Genomic DNA, 21,424 nt, shown 5'->3' with positions numbered 1-21,424 from the left:
CAGGGGGTGATCAGGGTGATCACCCCCCTGTCACTGATCACCCCCCCTGTAAGGCTCCATTCAGACATCCGCATGATTTTTTACGGATCCATGGATACATGGATCAGATCCATAAAACACATGCGGACGTCTGAATGGAGCCTTACAGGGGGGTTATCAATGACACGGGGTGATCAGGGTGATCACCCCCCTGTCACTGATCACCCCCCCTGTAAGGCTCCATTCAGACATCCGCATGATTTTTTACGGATCCATGGATACATGGATCGGATCCACAAAACACATGCGGACGTCTGAATGGAGCCTTACAGGGGGGTGATCAATGACAGGGGGGTGATCAGGGAGTGTATATGGGTGATCACCCGCCTGTCATTGATCACCCCCTGTAAGGCTCCATTCAGACGTCCGCATGTGTTTTGCGGATCCGATCCATGTATCCATGGATCCGTAAAAATCATGCGGACGTCTGAATGGAGCCTTACAGGGGGGTGATCAATGACAGGGGGGTGATCAGGGAGTGTATATGGGTGATCACCCGCCTGTCATTGATCACCCCCCTGTAAGGCTCCATTTAGACGTCCGTATGCGTTTTGCGGATCCGATCCATGTATCCGTGGATCCGTAAAAATCATACGGACGTCTGAACAGAGCCTGACAGGGGGGTGATCAATGACAGGGCGGTGATCAATGACAGGGGGGTGATCAGGGAGTTTATATGGGGTGATCATGGGTGATCAGGGGTTTATAAGGGGTTAATAAGTGACGGGGGGGGGGGGGGGGGGGGTGTAGTGTAGTGTGGTGTTTGGTGCGACTGTACTGACCTACCTGAGTCCTCTGGTGGTCGATCCTAACAAAAGGGACCACCAGAGGACCAGGTAGGAGGTATATTAGACGCTGTTATGAAAACAGCGTCTAATATACCTGTTAGGGGTTAAAAAATTCGGATCTCCAGCCTGCCAGCGAGCGATCGCCGCTGGCAGGCTGGAGATCCACTCGCTTACCTTCCGTTCCTGTGAGCGCGCGCGCCTGTGTGCGCGCGTTCACAGGAAATCTCGCGTCTCGCGAGATGACGCATATATGCATGACTGTGCGCAGGGCTGCCACCTCCGGAACGCGAATCTGCGTTAGGCGGTCCGGAGGTGGTTAAACACAAAAAAAAAATCTTAAAAGGGGCTGTCTCATAAAATGACTCCCAACTTGTCAATACAAGACACTTTATTATATATGTGCTTTAGCCAAACTTTTGGAATATTTTCAGAATTCTTCAATCCCTTTATTATTCACTGCTTGGTGTGTGGGGATATGCATTTGAGCACTGCCAGACATGGCTCCGGCCTCTCTCATGGCCGGGAGCACAAACGCAGGCGCATCCGCTCCTATCCTGACATTCTGTGTAGAACAGCTTCAGGTCGCCCTGGAGCTCTTCCCTGGCAGACTGTATTAGGCTGGGTTCACACGGGCGAAATTTCCGCGCGGGTGCAACGCGCAAGATGATCGCATTGCACCCGCACTGAATCCGGACCCATTCACTTCTTTGGGGCTGTGCAGATGAGCGGTGATTTTCATGCATCACTTATGCGTTGCGTGAAAATCGCAGCATGCATTATACTGTGCGTTTTTCACGCAACGCAGGCCCCATAAAAGTATATGGGACTGCGTGAAAATCGCAAGCATCCGCAAGCAAGTGTGCATGCGGTGCGATTTTCATGCATGGTTGCTAAGATGAAAGTCTATTCACTGTATTATTTTCCCTTATGACCGTTATAAGTTAAAATAATAGCATTCTTAATACAGAATGCTTAGTAGAAGGTCAATTGAGGGTTAAAAAATAAATAAAAATAACTTGCCTCCTCCTCTTGATCGCGTAGTTGCCGATCTCTTCTTCTTTAATCATGAGCTTCTGGCTAAAGGACCTGTGGTGACGTCACATCACATGGTCCATCACCGTGGTGATGGACCATGTGATTGGACTATGTGATGAGCTCAGTGACGTCACCACAGGTCCTTTGACAGGTCCTGAAGAAAGAACAGGCGACCGGCAGCTACGCGATCAATTGGAGGAGGTGAGTTAATGTTTATTTTTTAACCCTCAATTGACCTTCTACTAAGCATTCTGTATTGAGAATACCATGTTATAAGGGAAAATAATTACATCTACACAACCTTGAACCGAAACCTGAACTTCAGTGACGAAGTTCGGGTCTGGGTACCACATCAGTGTTTTATCACACGCGTGAAAAACGGGTTTGCCGCAATGCACCCGGGACGCATCTGAAGCGAAAACATGACGCCCGTGTGATACGCATCACTACTGATAGCTGTCATAATCTGACTGATGACATGTAAAAACTTGCATGGCTGGCACTTTAGCCCTGGAAATGTATTACACAGCAAGTCAGAGTGATCCCAGCTGTCACCCATCATCAGGGTCAGACTGTGCACTTGCTCCAAAGGTCCTTTTACACGGACGACACAGCAACAGATTGTTGGGAATGCAGCCATCTCCTTCATAGTATGGGGAGGAGCGATCACTAATGTCATCACTCATCCCCATACTGACTACTTGTTTCCGGCAGCAGATGCTGTTTACACAGCATGATCTGCTGCTTTTGTCAAACAATAATTTTTGTGACCGCACAAATGATCTATTACCCGATGAACGAGTGTTTCGCTCGTTTATCGGGTAATCAGCGGTACATTTACACTGCCAAATAATTGCTAACAAGCGAGATAACACTGGACACTTTGGAGGCTGATAATGAAAAGCTTGGGAACCACCTACGCAGCAGAAGTGTTCCTTCCGACAAATCACCTGTTTACATGTAGCAATCTTCTCCATAGTATGGGGAGGAGTGATCACTAATGCAATCTCTCCTCCCCATACAGAACCATTGTTTGCCGACAGCAGAGTGCCTTTTAGACAGCACTATCTGATGACGGCAAACAATGATTTAGGTGTCTGCACGAACGATCCTGTATAATGGCAGATTATTGCAAACGAGCATACGAATGCCCAATGCCCTATTTTTTTCGGGATCAGAATTGCAGACCCAGAAGTGCAGATCCACAATTCCGGATCCGAGCGGCACATCGTGCTGCCCCATAGAAATGAACAGGTCCGCAATTCCGTTCCGCAAAATGCGGAACGAAACCTTACTATGATGCAACATAAATCGGATGGGGCTGATTCACCAACAGACTCCTTGCAACACAAGTGAAAAGAATCACTTTGCACTTTTGGCAGGTGAAAGGACAGATAAAATGATAAAAGTACGGTAGATAAAATGAGTGCCATTAGGCACCTTTCACACCTGTGTCCACAGATACGGCAGGCTGTTCCGTTCGGGAACAGCCTGCCAGATCCATCACTGACGAATCCTGACAGAATGCCGTCCGGCTCCATTATCTATAATGGGGTCGTGCAGAGAGCCACCCAAAATATGCTGAGTTTTGGCCAAACAAATACCACTGGACTCAACAGTTTGTGTCCAGCAGAGTCCTGGCATTCTATGCTGGAAAAGCCTGTCAGAAGGCTGTTCCGGCAGTGTGAAACAAACCTTGGTGGCAGATGTCATCTATACGCAATTATTTCTTAGAAAACAAACCTTTGTGATTGCCGAGGCTGATCTGCAAAGGCGTTACAATTCGACTTCCAAGAGACTTTCTTCTCCGTATCACCATGTTGATGACATCCCCTCCACTAAGGACAGCTTTTATCAACTGTTTTCGGTCCTTGTTGGTAAGATCCACGTCATTTATCTTTAGGAGACAGTCATTTACTCTGGAATGAGGAGGTAGGAAATATTTTTTTTAATTAATCACCTTTCTCTACTTTTTTTTTCATAGTGTACGAATAGAGGCTTAAAGAACATAGCTCTCCTAACAGGCTATATACAGTGGCTTTTCTACATCACCACCACCCCTATAAGATGACCATACAGGGTGCTGGGCCTGTTACCATAACACCCATAGAAACTGTATGAAAAAGTCAGAATGAGGCATTTAGGATTCCCTTCCCATACCAGTAGGCAATCGAATGCTTATCACCCCAGTCATGGACAGGTAATAAATGTCTACTATGGGAAAAACCCTGATAACTAAATTCTAATGACAAAAACTTAATACCTCACAGAAGCTAGAGGACCAGGAAAAAGAAAATGCATTTGAAGTGTTCCAAATGAACTCCAAGACAAATCATATACCTTAGCCGGCCATCAGCAATGCTCCCTTTGTCCACTTTAGTTACAAAAATGCCGCTATCCCCTGGGAAAAAAGACTCGCTGACACCATCTGCCACATCAAACCCCAGTGCTTTGAGGTCCATGTCTTCCTGCAAAAAAAAAAAAAAAAAGATTCAAGAGAATTTTTCTTTGAAAAATTACATTTTAGGGGGCATTCACACGACCGTATCAGTTTTTTGGTCTGCAAATTGAGGATCTGAAAAAGACCGATTCCAGTCCTTGTGCATTCCTCATTTTGTCTGCCCTTTATTAGAAATGCCTATTCTTGTCCGCAAAACAGACAACAATAAAAAAAATTCGGATCAGATGCGAACTGAAAATACGGTCATACACATGCCCCCTTGTTTGAATTTATTTTTTGCTGTAAACATTGTTTTGCTGCTTTGATGATTAGTGGTGGGGCAAGTTAAAAAAAAACCATTATTCTGTTGGAAACCTAAATAAGGGCAGGCTAATAAAGCTGGCCTTACACATTACATGAAGGCTGGCCAATATAATGTGCATGTGCGTTATCTAAATCTCTATCAAGGCTGATGCTGGGACAAAAGAAGGACCTGGCATGTTGGATTTCAACATGGCTGATCTTCTCTACTGAGAGAAACAAGCCCCTGGAGGAGGGTTCTGGCAGCAGAAAACATTTTTGGAGGAGCTGGGAGGAATAGCTGTTGGCCAAAAGATAAGTTATGTGCATGGTCAACACAACACTATATACACAGATAAGGGTCTGTATGCATCTTCCCTTTCACTCTGGCATGGGCAGGGAACTGTACTGTTTCTGTAAATTGTAATAACCTGGGACTTATATAGCAGTTATAAAGCCATGCCTATGTGGCAAACAGGGAAAAGTGTCTGCCTCCAGTAAAGCTGCCCCAGCCATATAAAAATATGTACCTACAAAATTAAGAAAAGAAATCATTTCTCTTTTACAGGCATAAATCTAAAAAGGAAAGTAAAATTAAAACCTGAGAAATCCTCTTCAGGCTGAAGTGTCACAGGTAATTGTACAAAATGATAATTATCTTTCTCAGCACAAAAGATTAGCATAGTGTCTCACTCAAAGAAAAGCAAATTAAATCACATTTATTAAAGGAAATATGTCACTATTTTGATTTAATTGCTGCTTAAAAGTATGTATTTATTTATATTTTTTACTTTTATTAACATTTTCTGATTGTATCTTTTTTTTTTTTTTATTCATTTTATGGGGACAGCCATCTAATGTAGAGCTACTGTCTCAAACTGGGAACAGCAGCTCTATAGTGTCTTACAGTAGTTCATTGTGCATACATCTGACCTCAGCTCAGAGCCCCAATGTTAATCACACCTCAGATCAGACCCCCAATTAGACCTCAGATCGGACTCCCAATGTTAATATGACCACCAAGCAGAACCCATGTTAAAGTGTTTCTGTCATCAGAAAAATCGTTATGTAGCTGGCTGACATTAGCGATGTGCCAATGTCAGCAGAACATAACTGGGTATCTCCCTGCCTGCCGCCGTTCGCGCTAAATAATGACTTTGATAATATGCAAATGAGCCTCTAGGTGCTAGTGGGGCGCTGCTGCAGCACCTAGAGGCGCCATCCTCTCACCTTTTGGCACACCTCTGTAATGGTGATTTACATCCTCGTTCTCCTCCGTGCCCCGCAAATCCCGCGTCTGTGCTGTCTATTTTAGTATTAGGCGCAGGGAGTGAAGGACACTCGCCTGCTGCTGTCCTTCACTCACTGCACCTAATACTAAAATGGACGGCGCAGGCGTGGGATTTGCGGGGTGCAGTACAGGAAAAAGCTTTGATGGCAGTTCTCTTTCCTATACTGTGCCTGTGCTGGCTACTGAAGCACATGGTGCCGCGCAAGATTTTAGGAGAAGTCAGGGCCAGGCATGATGGCGTTTACACTGCCTGGACCTGTCAATTAAAGTGCAGAGGGCACAGAGAGAGCTGAACCTCTAGGGGTAATGGCAATGCTCCTAGAGCCTCATTTGCATATATTTAAACATAATTTTTCTCAGCAATATGGGCACATATGAACATTTTAGTAACAGATGCCTTCAGCTGTCAAGCGCACATGTAACAGGTCAGCCAGTTTCAAAATTATAAATCTGCTGACAGATGCCCTTCAAATAATATGTAATTTTCTGTTTAAGTCATCGAGGGTTGGCAGTCTCGTTTGATTGTACTAAACTCACCCTCTCACGCTCAAATTCCACCACTTCTGTCTCCCACTCCAGGGAGTCTGTATCAATAGCAGAGTCGTGAGAACTGTGAGCCATGAGCTGTCGGAAACGGGCTTCTTTCTCAATCTGGTTATCCATCTTTTCCCTGAGGGGAGAGATTCGAGCACAATTTTGATAACAGTAGTACTATAATTTCAGAAAATGCAAGAAATAAGTTCATTAACCACATTTTACAAAGGGCTGTAAAATCACTCACAGTACAGCAAATATAAATTTAATGGAAGATGCTTTTTTATCATGAGGCCAATTTTATTGTGTTCTAGCAAATGACTCAGAATATTTGAAAATCTGCCCAAAATGCAAGTAGATTTTTCTACTGTGCGATTGTTGTTTTATAAAACCCTATTCATATGCATTATAATGTATTTCCCTGTGGATTTTCAGTGTAACCCCAACGCCTATTGTCAGAGGGTAGAATACTTTACTGCTCCCCGCCACTGGGTCCAGGCTCCATTACTCCCAACACCATTGCAGCACTCTGGTCCCCCCCTTGTTAACATCCGGTTGATTGGCCACAGCAGTGACCTGTCCCCCTTTCACATGATCCAAGGGGGCTGGTCACCGCTGCAGACAGTCCATTGGCTGCAGCGGTGTAAAATGCTGATTTTGACAGCGGGGGGGACCCAATCACCCCAGCAGAGGTGGGGAGGGAAAGAGCTGAACCCAGAGTCGAGGTGAAAGTAAGAATGCTTCCCTTCACAGGTCGGGCCATGAGGTGGAATCTGGTGAAAGAGCCCCCACAAGGTGAACACCACTTTAACCCCTTAAGGACACAGCCTTTTTACACCTTAGGACCAGGCCATTTTTTGCAAATCTGACCAGAGTCACTTTAAGTGCTGATAACTTTAAAACGCTTTGACTTATCCAGGCCGTTCTGAGATTGTTTTTTTGTCACATATTGTACTTCATGACACTGGTAAAATGAAGTAAAAAAAAATATTTTTTTTGCACCAAAAAATACCTAATTTAACAAAAATTTGGAAAAATTTGTAAATTTCAAAGTTTCAGTTTCTCTACTTTTGTAATACATAGTAATACCCCTAAAAATTGTGATGCCTTTACATTCCCCATATGTCTACTTCATGTTTGAATTATTTTGGGAATGATATTTTATTTTTTGGGGATGTTACAAGGCTTAAAAGTTTAGAAGCAAATCTTGAAATTTTTCGGAAATTTACAAAAACCAAATTTTTAGGGACCACTACAGCTCTGAAGTCACTTTGCGAGGCTTACATAATAGAAACCACCCAAAAATGCCCCCATTCTATAAACTACACCCCTCAAGGTATTCAAAACTGATTTTACAAACTTCGTTAACCCTTTAGGTGTTGCACAAGAGTTATTGGCAAATGGGGATGAAATTTGAGAATTTCATTTTTTTGGCTAATTTTCCATTTTAACCCATTTTTTCCACTAACAAAGCAAGGGTTAACAGCCAAACAAGACTGTATCTTTATTGCCCTGACTCTGCCGTTTACAGAAACACCCTATATGTGGCCGTAAACTACTGTACGGCCACACAGCGGGGCGTAGAGTGAAAGGTGCGCCATATGGTTTTTGGAAGGCAGGTTTTGCTGGACTGTTTTTTTGACACCATGTCCCATTTGAAGCCCCCTGATGCACCCCTAGAGTAGAAACTCCATAAAAGTGACCCCATCTAAGAAACTACACCCCTCAAGGTATTCAAAACTGATTTTACAAACTTCATTAACCCTTTAGGTGTTGCACAAGAGTTATTGGCAAATGGGGATGAAATTTGAGAATTTCATTTTTTTGCCTAATTTTCCATTTTAACCAATTTTTTTCCACTAAAAAAGCAAGGGTTAACAGCCAAACAAGACTGTATCTTTATTGCCCTGACTCTGCCGTTTACAGAAACACCCAATATGTGGCCGTAAACTACTGTACGGGCACACAGCGGGGCGTAGAGTGAAAGGTGCGCCGTTTGGTTTTTGGAAGGCAGGTTTTGCTGGACAGTTTTTTTGACACCATGTCCCATTTGAAGCCCCCCTGATGCAACCCTAGAGTAGAAACTCCATAAAAGTGACCCCCATCTAAGAAACTACACCCCTCAAGGTATTCAAAACTGATTTTACAAAGTTTGTTAACCCTTTAGGTGTTGCACAAGATTTAATGGAAAATAGAGATACAATTTCAAAATTTCACTTTTTTGGCAGATTTTCCATTTTAATATTTTTTTTCCAGTTACAAAGCAAGGGTTAACAGCAAAACAAAACTCATTATTTATGGCCCTGATTCTGTAGTTTACAGAAACACCCCATATGTGGTCGTAAACTGCTGTACGGGCACACGGCAGGGCGCAGAAGGAAAGGAATGCCATACGTTTTTTGGAAGGCAGATTTTGCTGGACTGGTTTTATTGACACCATGTCCCATTTGAAGCCCCCCTGATGCACCCCTAGAGTAGAAACTCCAAAAAAGTGACCCCATTTTAGAAACTACGGGATAAGGTGGCAGTTTTGTTGGTACTAGTTTAGGGTACATATGATTTTTGGTTGCTCTATATTACACTTTTTGTGCGGCAAGGTAACAAGAAATAGCTTTTTTGGCACCGTTTTTTTTTTTTGTTATTTACAACATTCATCTGACCGGTTAGATCATGTGGTAATTTTATAGAGCAGGTTGTCACGGATGCGGCGATACCTAATATGTATACAATTTTTTTTATTTATGTAAGTTTTACACAATGAATTAATTTTTAAAACAAAAAAAAGTTTTAGTGTCTCCATAGTCTAAGAGCCATAGTTTTTTCAGTTTTTGGGCGATTATCTCAAGTAGGGTCTCATTTTTTGCGGGATGAGATTACGGTTTTATTGGCACTATTTTGGGGTGCATATGACTTTTTGATCGCTTGCTGTTACACTTTTTGTGAAGTAAGATGACAAAAAATTGCTTTTTTTACACCGTTTTTTTTTTTTTTTTTTACGGTGGTCACCTGAGGGGTTAGATCATGTGATATTTTTATAGAGCCGGTCGATACGGACGCGGCGATACCTAATATGTATACTTTTTTTTATTTATGTAAGTTTTACACAATGATTTCATTTTTGAAACAAAAAAAATCATGTTTTAGTGTTTCCATAGTCTAAGAGCCATAGTTTTTTCAGTTTTGGGGCGATTATCTTGGGTAGGGTATGATTTTTGCGGGATGAGATGACGGTTTGATTGTTACAATTTTGGAGTACATACAACTTTTTTGATCACTTTTATTAACTTTTTTGGGAAGTAAGGTGGGCAAAATTTCAATTTCATCATAGTTTTTAATTTTTTATTTTTATGGCGTTCACCGTTTGGGTAAAGTAACATGACCGTTTTATAGATCAGGTCGTTACGGACGCGGCGATACCAAACATGTGTAGGGAATTTAATTTTTTTTATTTTTAATCAGTGATAAATGTGTTTTTTGATTTTTACTTTATTTTCACTTTTTTTCAATTTCTTTTTGACCCAGACCCACTTGGTTCTTGAAGATCCAGTGGGTCTGATGTCTGTATAATACAGTACAGTACAATATATAGTACTTTACTGTATTTTACACTTTGTCTGAACAGATCTATGCCTTTCAGCACAGATCTGTTCAGCACCATGGACAGCAGGACGCCTGAGAGGCGTCCTGTTGCCATGGGAACCTTCCCCGTCTGCTCAGTTATGGTCAGAACTGCGCAGACGGGGAAGGGTAAGGACGGGGCTCTGGGGGGGCTGCCTGGGAGCTCTCTCCCTCTCCATTCGGGGGGCTGCAAAGGCACAGCAGCCCCCCGATGGGAGAGGGAGGGAGCTCCCTGCGCTGTTAACCTTTTCCATACAGCGGTCCGTACGGACCGCGGTATGGAAAGGGTTAAACGGCTGACATCGCAGCACAGATGTCAGCCGTTTATACCAGGGTGCCAGCAATGTGCTGGCACCCTGGTATACCCACTAGAAACCAACGATTATTCAAGGGGAGGCGGGCGGGGGATCGCGATCCCGCCTACCGCACCGCCCGCCTCCCGCACCGCCCGCAACCCTCCCCCTGCACCTCCCACCGTGCTCAAATAACTTAGGGGTGCAGGGGGGAGGGATGCAGGAACATTTTTGGAATCCTAAAGTTTCTGATCCCCGCGGTCAGGGACCGCGGGGATCAGAAACTGCAGAAATCGCAGCAAACCGCAGGTCTGAATTGACCTGCGGTTTGCCGCGATCGCCGACATGGGGGGGTCACGGGACCCCCCCGCGCATTTAGCCTAGGTGCCTGCTCAATGATTTGAGCAGGCACCGGGTTCCGATCACTGCCAGCCGCACGGCAGTGATCAGAAATACACAGGGCGTACATGTACGCCCTGTGTCCTTAAGTACCAGGGCACAAGGGCGTACCTGTACGCCCTATGTCCTTAAGAGGTTAAGGCCTACAGATGATACAGTTGTGATACTGGTCTGAAAGTCACTTTATAAAAAATAGTAAAACCTAAGAGTTACATTCAGCCCCAACATTCATTCTTCAATAGAATTGTACAAGATAGCAACAATCAATGTCCATGTATCAGCATAAAGGGGAAAGTGGTACTCTGAGTTAAATGTGCTGATGTCTATGGTTTAACAATATCACAATCTGCCCTGTTGCGGATGAGCTTAACTGCGCACATCTGTCTGCCAACTCCACAATGCAGGCATAGAACAGAAGAAGATGGGACACAGAGGCGAGGTAAGATTTTTATTTTTACCCCACCAGTGATTTATAAAAGTATAAAGTGGGCCCAGAATACTTTAATCAGCTTATCATGCAAAACCATTTCTTTGCTAAAGGCCCCAAATTTCTGCACACATTCTTAAAATGTACCATACCATAGATTTGGTATACTAGGCAAAAGAGGGCACTGACCATTTCACTGTATGGGACCTATAAAATTGCAATGGAATCACTGCTTGTGACAATCTCCGCAGTCAGCACTAAAGAAGACAAAGTAGGATAACACATGACCATCTCATTGAATCCTGGACACAAATTTAGAATGGGACAGGGGAGCGAGTACCTACATGAAAGTGGCCAGATAATTGTATGTGGCCTTGGAGATCATAGCGTGGCCTACCTGTGTCTATTATATCTACTGCTATTAAAATGCCTACAGAGACTATGCCTCTCTTTCTGTACATATCTGAAGAATCTCCTCAGCTTACTCTGCAAGGCATTTTTCAAATCTAACATTATGCAGTAAAAATACCCATCTTGTGTTCACACATCACCTGAGGGGTTAGGTCATGTGATATTTTTATACAGAAGGTTTTTACGGACGCGGCGACACCCAATGTGTATATACTTTTTTTATTTATTTAAGTTTTACACAATAACAGCATTTTTGAAAAAAATAAAATAAAATCTAATCATGTTTTAGTGTCTCCATATTCTGAGTGCCATAGTTTTTTATTTTTGGGGCGATTGTCTTAGGGTCTAATGGGGGATGAGATGACGGATTGATTGGTACAATTTTGGGGTGGTTATGACTTTTTGATCTCTTGCTATTACACTTTTTGTGATGTAAAGTGACAAAAAACAGGTTTTTAAAAAAAAATATTTTTACAGTGTTCACATCTGAGGGGGAAGGTCATGTGATGTTTTTATAAAGCAGGTCATTACGGACGTGGCAATACCTAATATATATTAAAAAAATATATTTAAGTTTTATACAATATAATTTTTGAAACAACAAAAAAAAAAATTTAAAAAAAAAAAATCATGTTTTGGCATCTCCATAGTCTGAGAGCCATATTTTTTTTTTTTTTGGGCGATTGTCTTAGGTGGGGTATCTTTTTTTCAGGATGAGATGACTGTTTGATTGCCACTATTTTGGGGTGCATATGACTTTTTAATCGCTTGCCATTACACTTTTTATGATGTAAGGTGACAAAAAAAGGAGATTTTTGTATAACTTACCAGTTAAATCTCTTTCTCGCTCTTCCTTGGGGGACACAGACCTTGGGTATAGCTCAGCTCCCTAGGAGGCGTGACACTAAGTAAAACTGTTAAGCCCCTCCTCCATCAGCTATACCCTCAGCCTGGAGATAGAGGCTACCAGTTGCGTGTCCAAGTAGTGAAAGGATAACAACCAATAACGGAAACAACCAGCCAGCAACCCAACGGGGCGCCAGACCATAACCCTGTAACCAAACACAGAAGGGTGGGTGCTGTGTCCCCCAAGGAAGAGCGAGAAAGAGATTTAACTGGTAAGTTATACAAAAATCTCCTTTTCTCGCCCATTTTCCTTGGGGGACACAGACCTTGGGACGTTCAAGAGCAGTCCAAGAAGGGAGGGACCACAAACCCAAGGCGGAACACCACCAGAGCATCAGGAAACCGCTGCCTGCAAAACCAGGCGGCCCAAAGCAGCATCCGCTGATGCATGCGTATGCACCCTATAGAACTTTGTGAAAGTGTGCAGAGAGGACCAAGTGGCTGCTTTGCACAACTGTTCAGCCGAGGCCCGATGCCTCTGCGCCCAGGAAGCTCCGACTGCTCTGGTGGAATGAGCAGTGACGCCGAAAGGCGGAGGTCTGCCCTTGGCTCGATAAGCCTCAGACACCGCCAGTTTAATGAAACGGGCAATAGCCACCTTGGAGACCGCCAACCCTTTGCGCGAACCCTCCGGAACCACAAACAGGGAGTCCGTGCGCCGAAAGGACCCGGTGACCTCCAAGTAAATCCTCAACGCCCTGACCACATCCAGACGGTGCAGTTCCCGTTCTCTGGGGTGGGAAGGAGAGGGACAGAGCGACGGAAGGACGATGTCCTCATTGATGTGAAAGGCGGAGACCACCTTTGGCAGGAAAGTCGGGACAGGCCGAAGCACAACCTTATCCTGGTGGAAGATCAGGAAAGGTTCGGAGCAAGAAAGAGCCGCTAACTCCGACACCCGTCGGAGAGACGTGACGGCCACAAGAAAGATGACCTTGCAGGACAGAAGGCGAAGGGAGACCTCCCGTAAAGGCTCGAAGGGGGCTGATTGGAGCGACGAGAGCACCACATTCAGGTCCCAGGAAGGAACTGGAGGGCGGTACGGCGGAACAGAGTGAGCCACCCCTTGTAAAAAGGTCTTAATTGGCCCTAGAGGGGCCAGGGGACGCTGGAGAAGAATAGACAGCGCCGAAATCTGACCCTTCAGAGAACTGAGGCACAGCCCCAGGTCCAGACCCGACTGGAGGAAGGACAGGATTGTGGGAAGAGAAAACCGGAGAGGTGGGATGCTCCGGGACTCACAGAACCCCAGATAGGACCTCCAAACCCGATAGTAGATCCTAGAGGATACAGGCTTACGAGCCCGGATCATGGTGCGGACTACGTCCGCGGAGAAACCCCGTCGCGTTAAGACGGCGGTCTCAATAGCCACGCCGTCAAACGTAGCGAGCCTAAATGCTCGTGGAAGATCGGTCCCTGAGAGAGAAGGTCTTCCCTGGAGGGCAGTGGCCACGGTGCGTCTGCCAACAGCAACATTAGGTCGGCGTACCAAGACCGGCGGGGCCAATGCGGGGCGATTAGAATCGCGGGGACGCCCTCTGCCGCGATCCTCCGAAGAACCCGTGGCAGGAGGGGAAAAGGAGGAAAGACGTACAGAAGGGAGAATTCGCGCCACGGAAGGACGAGCGCGTCGGCGCCGTATGCCTTCGGGTCCCGTGCCCTGGCCAGGTATAGGGGGACCTTGTGGTTGAATTTGGAGGCCATGAGGTCCACGTCGGGGCGACCCCAGCGAAGACAAAGGGCTTCGAACACCTCTGGGTGCAGGGACCATTCTCCCGGGTCGATGGTGGACCGGCTGAGGAAATCCGCCGCCCAGTTGTCCACCCCCGGGATGTAAATCGCAGATAAGGCCGGCACGTGCGTCTCCGCCCAGAGGAGAATGAGGGTCACCTCTTGCATCGCTGCGAGTGCCTCCCTGATGGTTTATATATGCCACAGCCGTGGCATTGTCCGATTGGATCCGAACAGGGTGGCCCCTCAGCAGATGGGTCCAGTGTCTGAGGGACAGAAGAATCGCCCTCAGTTCCAGAATATTGATTGGAAGTCTGGACTCCGATAGAGACCAAACGCCCTGGACGGACCGGGGAGGGAAAACCCCCCCCCACCCCCGTAAGCTGGCATCTGTGGTAATCACCAGCCAGTTCAGTGGAAGGAAGGACTTCCCCCTTAGAGGGATATGCAACCACCAGCCGAGGGAAGCCCGAGCCAGGGGAGGCAGAAGAAAGGTCCTGTCCAGACTCCTCGGTGATTCGTCCCAGGCCGACAGAATTGCCCTCTGAAAGGTGCGGGATCGGAATTGTGCGAACGGCACCGCTTCGAAACAGGCAACCATTTTTCCCAACAACCGCATGCTGGATCTGAGGGAAGGGCGGTGATGACGGAGGAGACTGCGAACCGACCCGCGAAGGGCCAGACGCTTGTCCGACGGAAGGCGGACCTCCGCCAACTCTGTATCCAGGAGCATCCCCAGGAAGATCAGCCGTCTGGAGGGGGTAAGGGAAGATTTGGGGTGGTTGATATTTCAACCGAACCGCGTCAGGGTCTCCAGAGTGAGTTCCACACTGCGGGATGTCTGAGAGAAGGAGGGTGCCTTGACCAGGATGTCGTCCAAGTATGGGAGAAGAAAAACACTTCTTGAACGTAGAAGGGCCAAGACAGGGGCCAGGACCTTGGTGAACACTCGAGGAGCCGTCGCCAGACCAAAGGGAAGGGCGACGAATTGGAAGTGATCGTCCCCCACCGCGAAGCGCAGGAAGCGGTGATGACATGGAGCAACCGGAACGTGGAGGTATGCATCCTGAATGTCGATTGAGGCCATGAAATCCCCTCTTTCCAGGGAGGCCACTGCGGACCTGAGAGACTCCATCCGGAATCTCTGCAGTCGGAGAAAACGGTTCAGGCGTTTTAGGTCCAAGATCGGACGCACTGAGCCTTCCTTCTTGGGAACCACAAAGAGGTTCGAGTAGAACCCCCTGAACCTTTCCGTCGGAGGCACGGGGGCGACGACACCCTTGTCCATTAGAGAGTGAATGGCCGCGAAGAAGGCGGCCACTCGTACGGGATCTCGCGGAGGACGGGATCGGAAGAAACGGTCTGGCGGAATGGACGCAAATTCGATTTTGTATCCGCAAGATACAATCTCGAGCGCCCATGCGTCTGAGATGTGGGCCCGCCATACGTTCCTGAATAGGAGAAGGCGGCCCCCCACCCGGGTGGGTGGGGGCGCACCTTCAGGCAGAGGGCTGTTGGCCTGTGGGAGCCCGTGCAGGCTGGGACTTGCGCCAGGTAGGTTGCGTCCGAAAAAACGGCTTCTTGCGTCTATCCTGGGCTGGGCCAGAGGAAGAAGAACTGGCCGCGGGTCTAGACCCGGTGGGCTTGCGAAAGGACCGAAAACGGGACGAACCAGCGCGACCACGGGGGGCGCCCATTGGCCTGGACTGGGGGAGGTGAGTACTCTTCCCACCCGTGGCCTCTGATATAAGTTCGTCCAGACGGGTTCCGAACAGGCGGGAACCCGTGAATGGTAGGCCGGCCAAAGAGCGTTTGGAAGCGGCGTCCGCCGCCCAAACCTTCAGCCAGAGTTCCCTCCTGACAGAAACTGCCAGGGCAGAGGAACGGGCAATGAGGGCACCCGCATCAAGGGAGGCCTCACAGACGAATTTTCCGGCCTGAACAATTAGTTGGGCTAAGGAACGGAGGTCCTGAACAGGGACGTCCGACCCTAACTCCCGTTCCAGTTGCAAACCCCATTCAGAGACCGCTTTGCCAACCCAGGCGGAGGCAAAGACCGGTCTAAGGGCCGAACCAGAGGCAGTAAATATGGCCTTGGAGAGGGATTCCGTACGACGGTCCTCAACAGACTGGAGGGAAGATCCGTCCTGTACAGGAATAGTAGTGCTTTTGGACAGGCGAGCCACGGGAGGATCAACCTTAGGCGGGGATGTCCACGTGGTCACAGAATCCGCTGGAAAGGGATAACAAATGTCCAGCTTTTTGGGTGTAATAAAGCGGACGTTAGGCCGAGTCCAAGCCTTGGATACCACAGAAGAAAAATCAGCGTGTATGGGAAAAACCTTGGAGGCCTGTTTGGGTCGGAGAAAGGACACGCCGGCCTGTTCAGAGCTGGGGGGGTCATCGTGTAGCTGAAAGGTATCACGGATGCTAGTGACAAGATGCCCCACCGCGGACGCCAATTTGGACGGAAGCTCTGAGTCCATGTCCACGTCCGAATCCGCCAGTTCTCCCTCAGAAAGCGTATCCCTTTGAGAGGATAGACTTGACTGAGCTCGCACGCATGGCGGAGAGAGCGAAGCATCTGGAGAAGATGTGCTCTCAACCCTTGAACGTTTCTGAGTATGCCGGGCCCTGGAAGATTCGCTGGGAGGCAGGGAACCAGTGGGGGCGGCAGAAACGGTAGTCCCAGCGGGTGCGACAGGGATTGTGGCAGCCTGCGGGAGAGGCGGTCTATCCATGAGACGGCCCACTACGTGTGTAAGGCTTTCCACCGCCTGAGACAGAGACCTAGCCCAGTCAGGGGGTTCAGAGGCACCGGGAGGCGCAGCGGGAAGCGGGCCCTGCACCGGGGCCTGACATGCAAGGCAATGCGGCTCAGATTGCCCACGCGGAAAAAGTTCCTTACAGGCAGTACAGGCATGGTACCAGGGTTTGGGGGCACCTGTGGGATCTGACATGCTGAAGTGTGGTTGTACTCTAATATAGAGACCACAAAGGGTTATAGCAGCTATGACCAGGAGGGTTAGGAGAGGGTTAACTGTCCTACCAGTGCCTCAGAAGAACGTCAGGAGATGGCCCAGATCAGCAGCAGCAGAGAAGCAGTGAACAGCAGTGAGCAGCAGAGAGCAGCAGAGAGCGCCCACAGAAGCCGAGCGATGTACACAGGAGGTTAGAGTCCCCCACCGTGTCCCAGCTTCCTGTCAGGAGTGAGGAAGCGCGGGAAACCTCAGCAGAAAGCACGGGGAACAAGCTCCGCCCCCTCCAGCGCTTGAAATGTCTCCTGTGAAGGAGAACGTAGCTCCGCCCCCAAAATGACGCGCGCGTAAGCCCCGCCCCCTGCCGGGACCGCTAAGCCCCGCCCCCCGTTCTCGGCGGGAAGGGGGAGAGAGAGAAGAGAAAAATGGAGTCAGCCCCGAATGAGGGGGAGGGGGGGGAGAAAGATAGCGGCGTGGGGGTGCTGAGGATGCTGCTGTGCTGCATTGTCCTGCAGATGAGCGCTCAGAATGAGCGACCACGGGTGCCCCCCTTACCCAGAGGGGTAGATGCTGCAGATAGGGACGGGGTATGGGCTGGAATAGCCATCTCACCGTCCGACGTCTTCACCCTCAGTCCTTTCCAGCAGGGTCGCCCCTTCAGCCACTGGCACCGCAGTGGCAGGAAGCTGGAAGAGGGGCTTGGCGTGCGGGCGACCCCCTAGCTGGCGGGATGTAGGGGAGCCATTGCTGCCCAGATCCTCCTATTGCTTCTGTGGGGGAGGCAGCAGTGCAGATAAGTTGGCACTGGCGCAGCTCAACCCCGGGAGAGCAGAGAGGTCTAATGCGTCTCTGGTATCCCTAGGAAAAAATAAAATAACAAAATTAGAAGAAAAAGTAAAAATAACAAGGAGAAAACAGCCCTGCAGAGCAGGGAGTGTCTTGCCTCCTTGGACACTAAGCTAAAACTGGTAGCCTCTATCTCCAGGCTGAGGGTATAGCTGATGGAGGAGGGGCTTAACAGTTTTACTTAGTGTCACGCCTCCTAGGGAGCTGAGCTATACCCAAGGTCTGTGTCCCCCAAGGAAAATGGGCGAGAAATGGCTTTTTTTTACACCGTTTTAATTTTTTACGGTGTTCACCTGAGGGATTAGGTAATGTGGTATTTTTATAAAGCGGGTTGTTACGCATGCGGCGATACCTAATATGTCTACTTTTTTTAAAAATTACATTGAACACAATATAAGGATTTTTTTAAACAAATTTTTTTTTGTTTTTGTGTCTCCATAGTCTGAGAGCCATAGTTTTTTATTTTTTTTCGTTGATTGTCTTAGGTAGGGGCTCAAGTTTTGCGGGATGAGGTGTCAGTTAGATTGGTACTATTTGGGGGGGCAAGCATCTTTTTGATCGCTTGGTGTTGCACTTTTAGTGAAGTAAGGTGACAAAAAAACTTTTTTTTAGCACAGTTTATATTTTTATTTTTTTGACGGTGTTCACCTGATGGGTTAGGTTATGTGATATTTTTATAGAGCCGGTCGATACGGATGCGGCAATACCTAATATGTTGAGACGGGATCCTGATGCCCATTGTTGTGCCATTCACCCACAACAATCACCTCATGTTGCAGCATGATAATACACAGCCCCATATTGCAAGGATCTGTACACAATTCCTGGAAGCTGAAAACATTCCAGTCCTTGCATGGCCAGCATAATCACCGGACATGTCACCCACTGAGCGTGTTTGGGATGCTCTGGATCGGCGTATACGACAGCGTGTTCCAGTTCCTGACAATATTTAGCAACTTCGCACAGCTATTAAAGAGGAGTGGACCAACATTTACTCATGCTGTTTAATTAGCTCCTTGATATGCCACACCTGTGAGGTGGGATGGATTATCTCGGCAAAGGAGAAGTGCTAACACAGATTTAAACAGATTTGTGAACAATATTTGAGAGTAATGGGTCTTTTGTGTCTTTGAGTTCAGGTCATGCAAAATGGGAGCAAAACCAAAAGTGTTGCGCTTATATTTTTGCTCAGTGTAGTTGCGGCCATGTGCAGTCTGCAAATTGTGGAACGCACACAGCAGGTATTCGTGTTTTGCAGATCCGCAATTTGCGGATACGCAAAACGCTACGGTCATTTGAATGGGCCCTAACTGTAAAGTACTGAGGCATTATGGTGATGTTCCCTTTAAATAGAAAAGAGAAAAACTTCAGTCTGCAGTTTGCAATTTGAAGGAGCAGAACAATTATTTTTTTGTTCACCATTAGGTTTAGGCTACTTTCACCCTTGCGTTTTGGCTTTCCGTTTCTGAGATCCGTCATGGGCTCTCACAAGCGGTGCAAAACGGATCAGTGTTGCCCTAATGAATTCTGAATGGAAAAGGATCCGCTCAGAATGCATCAGTTTGCCTCCGTTCAGTCACCATTCCTCACTGGAGTTTGACACCAAAACAATGCCTGCAACGTTTTGCTGTCCGCTTGACGAAACTGAGCCAAACGTATTAGTCCTGGCACACAATGTAAGTCAATGGGGACGGATCCGTTTTCTCCGACACAATGTTACAGATAATACAAACTGATCCGTTCATGACAGATGCATGCGGTTGTATTATTGTAACGGATCCGTTTTTGCAGATCCATGACGCCCAAAACGCGAGTGTGAAAGTAGCCTTAGTTGTAGCTACAAACATACATTCTTAATGAGACAGTCTAATTTACAACTACTAAACTCACTTCAATTCCTTCAGTTCACGTGTAGCATCATTCTTCTGCTTACGCATGTCATCTAGGTTTCTCAATGCCTCTGCTAGTTCACTAACTGCACGGTCTCGTTCTCTGCGTAAATTATCACACAGGGTCCTGAGAGAACAAAAAACAAGAAATATTTTTATTTTTTTATGTTAAATCATAAAAAAGAAATACTGTGAAAGACAAATGTTCAAGCTGTTTGAACATAATGATCTTAAACTTTTGCAATGAAGGCACATATGTGGAAATATCAACCTACCAAACACACCAATAACCTCACAGAATGAGAGACATTTAATATATAAAAAAGTATGAATGTTTATTAATATATAAATACAAATAACATACAGGGAAGATTACAGGGGAAAGATAGTACATAGCCCCACTAACTGCATGTTTTTGGTCTCCTTGACACCAATTGAGGGACTGTTTTCCCTGTTTACCTCCTCAGATAAATATATTTTTGTCTGTTCAATCGTGATATTATCCTTATTGTGCAGAAGCAGTTAGTTGGTCGCCCTGTCTACATGATTTTTGATATTCATTGGACATAATTTTTGTGTGGTATATATATGTCCAGGTAGTTTATCTCGTGTATCTCCTTATTTTCAGCAGTTGGTAGGGCTATGTTCTATCTTGCCCCTGTAAGTTATTTGTATTGGTTTATCAATGGACATTCATACTTTTTTATATATTGAGTGGCTCACCTATTTTATTTTATTTTTTAACAATATTTGTATTGAATTATCAAAATTATGTAAGAATCAATCAAGTTGTCTTATGTTTAAACATAGTTGCATTGTGTGTCATTGAATCATATACAGGACACATAAGCATATCAACTTTGTCAATGGACAACCTATCCATATGAGATTGAAATATAATCCCTAGGTACAGTACAGACCAAAAGTTTGGACACCTTTTCATTCAAAGAGTTTTCTTTATTTTCATGACTATGAAATTTGTAGATTCACACTAAAGGCATCAAAACTATGAATTAACACATGTGGAATTATATACATAACAAAAAAAGTGTGAAACAACTGAAAAAATGTCATATTCTAGGTTCTTCAAAGTAGTCACCTTTTGCTTTGATTACTGCTTTGCACACTCTTGGCATTCTCTTGATGAGCTTCAAGAGGTAGTCACCTGAAATGGTCTTCCAACAGTCTTGAAGGAGTTCCCAGAGATGCTTAGCACTTGTTGGCCCTTTTGCCTTCACTCTGCGGTCCAGCTCACCCCAAACCATCTCGATTGGGTTCAGGTCCGGTGACTGTGGAGGCCAGGTCATCTGGCGCAGCACCCCATCACTCTCCTTCATGGTCAAATAGCCCTTACACAGCCTGGAGGTGTGTTTGGGGTCATTGCCCTGTTGAAAAATAAATGATGGTCCAACTAAACGCAAACCGGATGGAATAGCATGCCGCTGCAAGATGCTGTGGTAGCCATGCTGGTTCAGTATGCCTTCAATTTTGAATAAATC

At 46.5% G+C, this 21,424-nt stretch overlaps 1 protein-coding gene across 3 annotated transcripts in view; it reads right to left on the bottom strand.

Annotated features, from left to right (window-relative positions):
* DLG5 (discs large MAGUK scaffold protein 5) overlaps positions 1 to 21,424 on the bottom strand; it is a 219,561-nt gene that overhangs the window by 106,576 nt on the left and 91,561 nt on the right. For all 3 annotated transcript variants that reach the window (XM_044296449.1, XM_044296451.1, XM_044296450.1), the window contains exons 10-13: positions 19,927 to 20,052; positions 6,431 to 6,563; positions 4,203 to 4,330; positions 3,606 to 3,781 (exon numbers count right to left, since the gene is read on the bottom strand). In XM_044296449.1, the coding sequence (XP_044152384.1) occupies positions 3,606 to 3,781; positions 4,203 to 4,330; positions 6,431 to 6,563; positions 19,927 to 20,052 (563 nt within the window). The remainder of the gene's footprint in view (positions 1 to 3,605; positions 3,782 to 4,202; positions 4,331 to 6,430; positions 6,564 to 19,926; positions 20,053 to 21,424) is intronic.

The sequence above is a fragment of the Bufo gargarizans genome, chromosome 6, assembly GCF_014858855.1.
Source record: "Bufo gargarizans isolate SCDJY-AF-19 chromosome 6, ASM1485885v1, whole genome shotgun sequence".
Lineage (NCBI taxonomy): Eukaryota > Metazoa > Chordata > Amphibia > Anura > Bufonidae > Bufo > Bufo gargarizans.
Note: the sequence above shows the minus strand (reverse complement) of the source record. Positions and strands in the feature narration are given on the sequence as shown.